General features: G+C 41.2%; 1 protein-coding gene across 2 annotated transcripts in view; it reads left to right on the forward strand.

Moving 5' to 3' along the window:
• Mms22l (MMS22-like, DNA repair protein) overlaps positions 1-5,773 on the forward strand; it is a 115,990-nt gene extending 110,217 nt beyond the window's left edge. For both annotated transcript variants that reach the window (NM_001135780.1, XM_063287584.1), the window contains 3 exons: positions 1,567-1,663; positions 2,938-3,105; positions 5,437-5,773. In NM_001135780.1, the coding sequence (NP_001129252.1) occupies positions 1,567-1,663; positions 2,938-3,105; positions 5,437-5,518 (347 nt within the window). In that variant the 3' untranslated portion in view covers positions 5,519-5,773. The remainder of the gene's footprint in view (positions 1-1,566; positions 1,664-2,937; positions 3,106-5,436) is intronic.
• Positions 5,774-11,820: the final 6,047 nt, after the last annotated feature.

An 11,820-nucleotide genomic window follows, 5' to 3' on the forward strand; every position in this document is an offset into this window, starting at 1 on the left:
CAGGAGGACATGCCCTCTGGTGGCTCCAGAGAGAACCTGGCTCTTTAGAAACACTGCCCTTGTTCAACTTTAACATGTTGAAGTGCAACAGAGGTCTTGCACTTCTTCATTCAAGATTCCTCAAAGCAGACAAAGCAGCTGTTGTCACACAGCCATGGTTTTGTTTCCTGTGGTTTCAACTGTACTACATGTTATCCACAGAGGGTCAACTGTTAACACTAAATGGAAAACTCTAGAAGTAACACTTCATAAGTTTTAAATTTATATGCCATTCTGAATAGCTTTATCCAGTTTGGATTCCACCAGCTCTCAGAAAACATGTCTGTGAGACAGAAGGAGATAAGCTTCCTTACCTAGGGGGAATCAGATGATAACTACAGTGTAGGGTTTCTTATTGACATAACAGAAGTGGTATGAGCCTGACTCCGGCGATACTGGCACAGCTCTGACTATACTAAAACTTGGTGCACCGTATGTGAGGCATCTACTCCACTCTGAGCCATGTGCACTGGAACAGTGGAGACACAGTTAACGGGCCCCAAACAAGAGTTTTATTGCATTAAGCGCATGCTAATCTTTTCTCTGTACTAGTTTCCGATCTTCTGCACGTGGTAGTGCACACATTTAGTTCCAGCACTCAGAGAGCAGAGGCAAGTGGATCTCTGTGAGGTCAAGGCCAGCTTGCTCTACAAAGTGAGCTCTAGGACAGCAAGGACTACACAGAGAAACCCTGTTCTCAGAACAAAACCAAAGCATGCTAAGGTTTCCACACACTTTGCTCAGGTCTTTTATTACTGTAGCTTCTATTAGTCAGCCTCACATGAGCCTAACAAATAACGAAGTGCGGAAGGTTTGCCTGCCTCTGTTTTGTAAGCTTCAGTCTGTAATTGGTTGACCTCCTCCCTGACTTAAGGTGAGACAGTGATCCTGAGGGGGACACACGTGGAGGCAGAATGCTCACCTGCCACGGTGGAAACAGTGGAGGAAAAGGAAGAGGCACCCTCTCCTCTGCACCGAGGGCTGGCCACTCAACACAAAAGCTGCCGCACATTTAAGATCCAAACTGCAGCAGTATTTTGCACTGTATGTTCAGGCACAGCATTTTAGAGAATGTGGTTAAATAAATAATACAAATGTTTGGTAATTTAAAGCAAAGGTACATTGGTTGGTCTAGTTTGCTACTTAAAGGTTTGTAGGGGATGAAAGGTAGGCTCCTGTGAATTTAAAAATAAAATCAATATGTCTGCAAATCTATGCCTTTAAAAAGGCTCCCTTTTGTCTTTATGAATCTGTAAGCTGGGGTAGAAAGGGTTTTGAATATGGATACCTTTCTAAAGAGAAAACATCTTCATATGCATTATTTCAGCTTTGAGACTCAAAATAGATTTTTAAACTTTTTAGGTATTCTTCAGAACAAACAAACTTAAAACTATTTCACTTGAAAACTTAAAAAAAGTATGCAGATACTTGAAGAAAACAACATATTTTTCTAAATCAAGAGTGTTAAAAATGAAGATCCAGATGGTCAGTTCAGACACATTGTGTAATCCTATCATTTTCTCCTAGTTAAAAGGCTGGCCACAGAGAACCTGCAGTGCATGGTAAAAACCTGCCAAGTGGGGTCAGAAGGAGGACCTGCCACCCAGCTGACTTCTCTGTTTAGGTAACTAGAAAGCATGCCAACTGGCAAGGAGAGGGTTGCCAGCCATTTGACGGCCAACATGCTTTTTAAATAACTAATTATCCCAAACATAATGTGTTACTACTTGTTTACAGTGTTTCAATTACAGTATTTGGGGCAGTGGTTTTGTTACATTGTGTTGCTTTTTTGAAAAGTAAAAGTGCCAAGGAGAAAGGTAAGCTGACTGACTTGAAATTACTTGTGTCTTCAGTGAGAAAGAATCTAGAATGTGGTTAAGAAGAAAAACACAAGCAAGTGTAAGCTCCAACAACAGGTGCACAGGCCTTCGGAGCTTGCTTACCTGCTCCTGGGGATGCTGTGTAAAAATGCCTGTCCCCGGTCCTCCGACTTGCTTTATACACACTGAAGTTTCCTAGAGTTCCTTAGCTTTGATTGGAGTCTTCTCTTAGGGCAGAGTCTTTGTGCCATTTCTCCCTGAGGGGTCTGCCTGCTAGCTTTTGTGCATCCTGTCACATGTCCCCGTCCAGGCACGACATGACACTTGATTTGAGGTGTGTTTCTTTTATTCTGCGTTGCATATTTGGTTCCTGGTCTCTTCCTCTTGTCTCATAATTGGTGCTTGTCTGCTCTTTCCAGTTAATTTCAGTTATGATCACTTGATATGATACTAAACATTCACGAACATTCCAACACCATAGGAGAAAAGGAAAGGTCAAATCTTTGTTCTATTGATTGTGGAATGTGGAAATTTTAGACATAATTTTTTTTTATTTATAAAGACTTTCTGCCTATAAGGTTTTTTGTTCACTTAAAACATGTAAAAAGATATGAATAAATTTTTCATGACTATATTGACTAATACAGACATGTGATAGGCTAAAAAAATAACTAGGAAGCGTGACTTTGTTTACTGCCTTTCACGCTCCTTGTATCCCAGGTTTGTAGGGGAGAATATCATGAAAAGTCCTTAGAGTTACTTTTTTTTTTTTTTTTTGAGCCACCTGATTCACCTTCCAATCATTTTTGTTGTTGTTCTCTAAGTGTCCACAAGCTGGGCATGGTGACACAAACTAGTAATCCCAACGTTCTCGGTGACGGAGGCAAGTGGATAAAGTGTTGAAGGTGAAGCCATACTATGGGAGACCACCCTCCTTCTAGTAGTTAAGCAAACATATAAGGCCTTACCATGCACAGTCTCTCAGTCCTTATGAAGTAATGGTCCTGCGTGGTGAGAAGAGATTATAACGTAAATCACTGGCCCAAACTGACTCTGAGGTTGTCTGTTTTGTTGTCAGGCAGTTCATCCAGGACTACGGTATGCAATACAGTTATCAAGTATACAGCATCCTGGAGACAGTAGCAGCACTGAGTCAGCACATTGGCATCCAGTTGATTCCTACCCTCACTCAGTCTCTGAAGGATTCCGAGCTGAAATGGGGCCTCGGCAAAAATATTGCACAGAGGTATGTTTGATTAGACTACTTTGTGTACCATATAATGCATTATAATACATGCTTTATCTTTCTTTTAAAATGCTTTGTTGCCCATTTAGGAAAATGGGATGTTTTCTTTTGATGTGAAGAATGCTTCAGTGCTATGACTGTTGTCACTTTTGTAATGCTTGCATGGGTAGACAGTCATGTGACTTAGCGGGCCATGCATCATCACCATGTTCCTGCTGAAATGGCCACCTCAAAGCTGCACACCTCCTGGTGCTTATCTTTTCAACATGCAGTGTCCTTAGGGACAGCTGGATTTCGAAGCCTCAGGTGACTTGTCATATAAAATCCATATTGACAGATCAACTACCCAGCTATGTCCAGTGTGACAATGAGTAAGGCAGGTGACAGTATGGATTTGACTACATATACGTGATTAGGGTGTTCTGTTCTGTTTCATTTTATAAGCTTATAACCCATCCAAAAATAATGCTGGCTATTTAGACAAAGGCGTCATTGTCATTCTAAGAATAAACCTATGGTTTTAGAGGAGTCAGCACTGGAACTGTTAGTATGTCCTAAGCCATGTTACAGAATGGAATACTTTATTCTAGTTGCCTAGTTGACCAAAAGCAACTTCTGGATGAAAATGTTCATTCTGCTTACTCTTCCCAGTAAGTAATTCATCACTGAAAGAAGTCAGGGCAGGAACCCCAGAGGCAGGAGCTGATGCAGAGGCCATGGAAGGGTGCTGCTAACTAACTGGCTTGCTCTTCATGGCTTGCTTAGTTTGTTTTCTTGTAGAACCCAGTACTAGCAGCCCAGGACTGAACTCACCCACAGTGGGCTGTGCCCTCCCAAATCAGTCACTACTTTAAAAAATTCCTTACAAGTTTACCTGCTGCTGGATCTTATGAAGGCATTTTCTCAGCCAGATGACATATATTCCATTTTACTATGGAACTCTGTGTCAGTTTACCCAGAGACATCCTAAATGCTTATGACATTAGCTGACTAGAAGAGTCCATCCCCAGAGACATCCTAAATGCTTATGACATTAGCTAACTAGAAGAGTCCATCCCATCTTTGCAGCACAGTCAATAGAAACTGTTAAAAGGAAACTTACAAAGTTCACATAGCGTCCCAGTGGCATATGTCTTTTATAGAGAATTTGACTGGCCTCTGTTTTCTACAGAGAAAAGATTAGATCGATTCAAATCAGAGCCTTAAAGAAACAGTGCCTTTTCATACCATAAAACATGCCCTGGCAAAAACTGCTAGCATCTAGGGTCTGAGAAGTTCTCATGGAAAGGCTGGATTTCCCTGTGAACCCTGCCCACTGGACTACTACAACAGCGTTTGCTAATGTGCTACTTGTAGCAGTAAATATTTTATGGAGTCTGCTCTGTGCTCCCAGCAGGAGTGTGCGGCTCTGTACCCACCCAAGAGCTCTGGATTCATGAATGAAAGATATACTCACACCCTCTAGATTTTAATATGGCTTAGCTAACTCAATGACTGGGCACCCACAAACCTCCCATGGCTAGCACACACTCTCTCCAGAATTGCTGACTTAACACTTTCTAAATCTATGTTTTATCTTTGCTCCCGTTTCCTTCTGGGCAGCCCTCCCACGGGGCGGCTTTCCCTTTGCACACACAGCTACTCTTTGTGGCCAGGCATGTTCACAAAGAGACTCATTTTAAAGATTTAGAATCTCACAGGTATTTAGACTAACGAAAGAACTTCTAGGCAGAATACGTCTTACAGCATATCAAGTAGTGGATATGTTAAAGAACCATAAAATTTGGCCACTGTAGACCCTGCCTCAGCCTTCTGACCAGTCTTGCCCTCTTGGAGCCAAGCCATAGGAATGACATGGCTCATCTGTATCTCTACCTACATAAACCCTCTCCCTTCTCTAAAGAAAGAACAATCTCAAACACCAGGAAGTACTACAGATGATCACAAACACCATTTTATTTTCAAACTGTTAAAGATAAGAAGAAGGTAAAGGAAAAAAATAAATCACATGCTGGTGTTGTGACACTGCGTCCTGGGGTAATGCTTATATTCCATAATCGTGTTGGTGAACCACATCCCTATTGTGATCATGCCATTGTTAGCCTTAAACAGCGTGCCATGAGTGCATTGTTATGGAACTATATCATTTCAGATGGTGATGAGCGCTTGCTTCATTGCGCAGTCATTTTGTACATACAAGTTACACTAAAGACTGCACGAATCCTGACACCTGACTTTACTCATTAGATACTATTTTTAAGTGTTAAATCTGTTATAAACTCATTTATAAATCCATAAGTGAATTTCTTCTTTTTTTCCCCCCTTAAACAGGGAAGCATATAGCAAACTTTTATCTCGCCTAGGACAGGCGGGGCAGGATGAGAAGCAGAGACTGGAAAGTGATAAGCTGTGATGCTGCCGCGTGGTTCTTCCTGTCTGCGATGTCTCTGTCTAAAGCTGCTCTGTGCCACTCGAGCTGGTACTGTAATTAATTGTGTGACGTTGTATCACAAATAACCTCCTTCTTTGCCTGCATATATGAAGTATATATAAATATATAAGGAGGAAGGCTAATTAGTAACTGTATAATAGGATACTAGGAACTCTGTAAAACTGTGCTCTATTTTGAAGAGATTTTTAACTAAATTAAAGACCTTTTGAACCAGAATGGCTCTCTTGAGTATGTATTACCCAGTGTGTACTGGAACCCTGCTTAGTGACTAATTTGCTTTTATTACTTTCATATCTTTATCATTTTTGTGTTCATGCCCCCCCCCATTACCTTACTGGCCTGTTCCATTGTACTGTTTGAAGGAAAGTGGGGCTATGTATTTGTTTTCTTGTTATAAAGGAAAGGTAGCAAGTAAGACTTTTACAAAAACTAAGTAGTGAAATAAACGTGTATAGGAATCACACAAATTCTGACTGAAGGATTTTACAATTTATCTTAATAAGTATGTCAACACTACTTATATATACATTCTGTAGATTGCTAGATTTTTTTTCTCTATTTATCTTCCAGAGTTGTCATTAGAAGGCTTATCAAAGAGAGAAAATACAGAACCTTTAAAGAATTAACTAGTATTCTGGAAACATCTCAAGGTTGCTGGTAAAGAAAGTCTGACAAGTCCACTAGTCTGTCTCCTTGCTCTTATAATGTAGCATCTCATAGAGGCTGCTAGGCTTTATCTTTGTTCTCTCTGTGGAACTGTCTCAGGGAGGCTGGACACTTCACCTTCTGGACCTTTGTTGGGCACGCATCATTAAATACAAGAGTTTCAATAGGAGTTCCAACCAGTTGTACGGTTAAGAACTTGCATAAGTCTCAAACTAGGTGTTTATCTAACTGCTCTTTATAAACAAAACGATTAGTAATCTTTTTAATGTCCCAGTGTTATATGAATCCATGAGATAATGTATGTAAAAATGTCTAAGTTGGTTAGTTTACTGACAGGATAGCTCTGTTATTCGTAACAATAAAAGGAGAGAGTGTGTGGTGGTTGGAATGATAGTGCCTGCTATAGACTAATGTATATGAGTTCTTGCTCCCCAGCTGGGAAGTCTAGGAGGTAGAGCCTTAATGGAAAAAGTGTATCTGGAGGTGGGCTTTGGGAGTATAAAGATTTGCTGTACTTGAGTAAGAGTTTTCTACTTCCTGCTCACAGTTCAAGATGTCGTCTCTTAACTTCCTGCCTCTGTTGCCATGCCTCCCCATCATGGACTTATCCTTCTAGAACCATCAGCCAAAATATAAACTCTCCCTTTCTTAAGTTACCTTGGGCATGTGGTTTATCACAGCAACAGAAGAGTAGCTATTTGTCTTCCAGTTTCTCTCCTCTCCCCTCCTCTCCCCTCTCCTCCTCTCCTCCCCTCCTCTCCCCTACCCTACCCTCCCCTCCTCTCCTCCCCTTCTCATCTCTTCTCCTCCCCTCCCCTCCTCTTTTTTTTCTGCCCTCAATTATAAATTATAAATGGACGATCCCCGATCCCATGGTTTATAACCCCCAAATTTTTTAAACCTTATATATCATACATACATACATCATACATACATACATATATATATATATATATATATATATATATATATATATAGAGAGAGAGAGAGAGAGAGAGAGAGAGAGAGAGAGAGTGTGTTTTGGGGATTGTATTCTTTTTTTCCTAGTCTTTTAAGTCTTTTAAGAAAACACTTCAACCTTCTAACTCTAGCTCCGTTGTAGAGTACTTGGTCATCATGCAGCAAGGGTTTGGTCCTTTACTGAGGAAAAACAATAAAGATAAAAAGTAATGGTATTTTAAAAGTAAAATGCAGTCAGCATTCTCTAGTGTTTTCCTAATTCTAATCTCTGAAATCTTTTCTTTTTTTTTTTTTTTTTTTTTTACTTTATGATAGGCAAATGGTCTCCTTTTTTCCCCCAAATCAACTGTTATTACTTCCAACAAATGGAGTCAAGGCTATGAAAAACTACATAGCAAAGAATCTCCTTTCATTGTGATAGTGACTGGTCTAATGCCAAGTCATACTGTCTGTTTCAGCAGCTAACGCAGTTTGACTTCTTGTCTTTTGGGTTGTGAACCTAAGCTTTAAGAGCTGAGCAGTCTTTGTAGCCCATGTGTTGTGATTTCTCTAAGGCAACTCAAAAAGGCCATTAAAGGAGTTGGCAATATAGCTCAGCGACAGAATGATTTGTATGAGGGCCCAACTTCAATCCCCAGTATATATATATTTATATAAACATAGCTTATCAACATGGCATGGCACGTCAGAGAAAGCAAAAGCTATCGCCTGTTTTCCAAGGTCATTTCCAAGGGTATTTTACAGATAAGGTATTAGCAGTGGCGCATGCCTATAAGTACAGAACTAGGGAAGACTAATGCAGGAGGACTGTCACTAGTTCACACTCAGTTTGAGGTTGACTGAGGACCTATCTCAAACCAAAGATAAAAGGCAAGGGGCTGTTTTAGAGCATGTTGCTTAGGGTTTGAAACTTAGGGACCATGAGAAGCTGTTACTTCCTGTCAGGGAAGGGAGGTGAGAAGAGGTGGGTGGATGGGTGGGAACACCCTCCTAGAAGAAGGGGAAGGGAAGATAGGATAGGGGGTTTATAGACAGGAAACTGGGAAAGGGGATAGCATTTGAAATGTAAATAAATGAAAAAATCTAATAAAATTATATTTATATAAAAAATTTAAATTAAAAAAATTTAGTTACACATTTAGAGAATAGGTACTAAAAATAATTAAGATTTGTTTTTGAAAGTAAGTTACAAGTGTTGGCTGCACGGGTAAAGTAAGTATTCCACAGGCATGAGATCCTGGGTAAAACTATGGCCTGAAAGCATGAAGCAAACAAGAGACCAGAGATGTGATGGGATCCCTGCAGAAGAAACTGGGTTTGTATATTTCAAGATATTTTTCCTCTCCTGATGGAGATGGGCCTTGTTTACACAGGTTTATATGCCTTTCTTACTTGTCCCTTCTCTGTAAAATCTCCTCTGACCCTTCGTCACTTCTCTGTCACTATGCCCATGCCTCCTTGCATTCCTGGCCTTTACTGGATACCTGCCTCCTTAGAGTTTATGGTAGTTAGAATGAGAATGGTCCCATAGGCTCCCATGTTTGAATGCTAACTCCCCATTTAGTGGAACTGTTTGGGAAGGATTAGGAGGTGTGAACTTGTTGGAGAAGATGTGTCACTTGGGTGGGCTCTGAAGTTTCAAGAGCACAGGTCATGCCCGCTCTCCTTGTCACCATACTCCCCACCGTGATGGGCATGGACTAAGCCTGAAGCTGCAAGCCCCCATTTAAATGGTTTATTCTAAAAATTGCCTGGATCATGGTGTCCCTTCACAGCAATAGAGGAGTAACGCAGACATAGCCCCTTTCTGAAGAGACTGCTTCTAACACCATTGGAAGAAATCATTCTCTTCTAGTTGCATCTAAATATGTTCTCATTTCTCATGGTCTTTGGCCTCTATGACATTTTCTTTTTCTTCTATTCCTCATCAAAGATGCTTCCTCTTTCTGTCTGCATTGTTTCTTGACAGCATGTGATAGACCAGCCTGATTCCATCTTAAGATTAGAATTGCTTACAAGGTCAAGGTTATTACAAGCTCAAAATAAGTTCATTCCTGTTTAATGTAAAACCCAAATCTGTCCATGTCTGAACTCATTTTCTGTAATTAGACATGTATGCCCTATACCCTGACCTCCACCCTGATAAGCTATTATGCCAAATTTTGAGAGGTTAAGCCAGGTTTCCACATAATCAAAATTCTCCAGCCCTTGATAAGTCCCTAGCCTTGCAGCTTTGGGACTATATTAACTCCACTTTCCTTTTTGTTCAATGCAGTTCTTTCAAACCCCACTTTAGGGAGTCAACCCTGTATGACAGAAAATAAAACTTGCTTACTTCAAGAATTTGGATAATCGTCTCATTTGGTAGGAATAACACATCTTAATATCTCTCTCTCTCCCTCTCTCCTTTCCTCCCTCCCTCCCTCCCTCCCTTCCTCCCTCCCCTCCCCCATCCCAGTGGTAAGCTGTGTCATTCACCTGTCTTGGTATTACTTTAGTAAGAACTGATCCCACAGGCTCATAAACCCCCACTTCCTCCTACTCTCCTCCCTCCCAAGCCTCTCTCCCTGAGACAGGGTTTCTTTTTAGCCCTAGATGTCCTAGGACTCACTCTGTAGACCAGGCTGCCTCCTAAGTGCTGTGATTAAAGGCATGAGCCTTGTCCCTTAAGTCTATTTGTAGTGCTAATTTTTCTCAACCTCTGGTTTAGTGTTTTCAAATCCCAAGGCAACATAACAAGCTGCCTGACTCCCCTGTTTTCTATACAAGAGGACACTATTTTCTTAAGAGAACATAGCCCTGAAATCTCAGAAATATCTTAGACCTTTATTTCCCCCTGAATTTGATAGCCTGTAGTCTCTTGAATGCATCTCTTGAATGCCAAGGGACAAAGATGTCATAGAGACAGGGAATGCCAACCAATGACTGACTCGGCTTGAGATCCATCCTGCAGGCAAGTATCAATCCCTGACACCTTTAAATATACTTTATTACGCTTATAGACAGGAGCCTAGCATAACTGTATTCTGAAAGGCTCCACCTAGTAACTGACCAAAACAGATACAGAGACTCCTAGCCAAACATTAGTCTGAACTCTGAAAGTCTTATGGAAGAGTTGGTAGAAGGATTGAGGAACCTGGAAGGGATAAGAACTGCACAGGAAAACCAACATTGTCAACTAAGTAACTTGGACCCTTGGGGCCTCTTAGAGACTAAACTACCAACCAAAGAGCATACAAGGACTGGACCTAGGCCTCCCACAAATATGTAGCAGGTGTGCAGCTTGGTCTTCCTGTGTGTCCCTCAACTACTAGAGCAGAGGCTTACCCTGACTCTGTTACCTACCTATGGATCCTGTACCCCTAACTGGGCTGTCTTTGAGATTTTCATATATGACTACAATTCATTTTTGTCATATCCACTCTACGTTTTTTCCTTCAGTGTCTCCCACGCTCCCTTCACATACATCCTCTCAAATACATGTCCTCAATATATATCCTACCGACTGATTAATGTTATCTATATTCACATGGGTATATGGCTATCCACTGGAGCATTGGCAACCTACCACCAACCATGAAGAAAATTGACTGTCCCTGAATAGCCATCAACTGCCTATAGCTCCTCAACTGGGTGTGTGGCCTCATGAGCCTTCCATGTGCATGCTGATGTGTGGACTGTTACTGTTCAGATCCTGAAAGGCCAACAGCACTGTTGCAAATTCATGGGTGCAACATTCCTATCGTGTCTAAAAGACATGTACTTCAAGGCTCATAAACCCTGCCCCCTCTTAGCAATATTTTCAGAGCCTTGGGTGAAGGTGTTATAGATGTCCCATGTGAGGATAGGCATTCCAGGGTCACTTATTCTCTGCCTTTTGACCTATTGAAATTCTTTGCCAAAAGATGTTTCTCAGATGAGGTCTGAGAATTGCATTCTATGTATACCTAAGTATATGGGTAGGTACTTAAGATAGTTGGACACTGATCAGTTACCCCAGTAGTTGCTGCTGTTGCCTACTGGGCCTATCTTGCAAGGCTGGTCATGATTGTAGTTCTCAAGGTCACAGTTGGGTAGAACTGTCAATAGGCTTCTCCACCAGCAGCCTACATAGCACCTTCCAACACTGTGAAACTTAGCCATTGGGGAGGAACTTTCCAGAACATTATCCACTTGTTCTATGACCAAAGTGTGCAGTATCTTTCACAGCAGGCAACCAAAGGCAATAGTCTATATTGTTTTGTGGTTCCACAGATCTAACAGGTTATCAGACTGCATGTTTTGCCATGTGGGTGTGAAGAGAGTGGAGAGCAGAAGCCATAAATTAGAGGAGTAGGGGACATGGGAGGTGTTAGAGAGAAGAAATGGAAAAATGCTGCAAATACAATACTCATACATGGAATTCTCAAAAATAAGTAAGTAAGGGGAAAGATTGAGGGAAAGCGCAAGAATTCTCTCTTTCAGAGGCTGCTCTTCCAGAGGACGCACCATCACTGCCACAATTACATCAGGAATTGCCACCACCTGTATGTGTCCCCAGCATGAGGAAATCTGATACCCTCTTTTGGCCTCTGCAGACACCTGCACACCACACATGGCAAACACTCATAGACACAAACACAAACTTTTTTTTCTTT

Source organism: Rattus norvegicus, chromosome 5 (genome assembly GCF_036323735.1).
Source record: "Rattus norvegicus strain BN/NHsdMcwi chromosome 5, GRCr8, whole genome shotgun sequence".
Taxonomy (NCBI): Eukaryota; Metazoa; Chordata; class Mammalia; order Rodentia; family Muridae; genus Rattus; species Rattus norvegicus.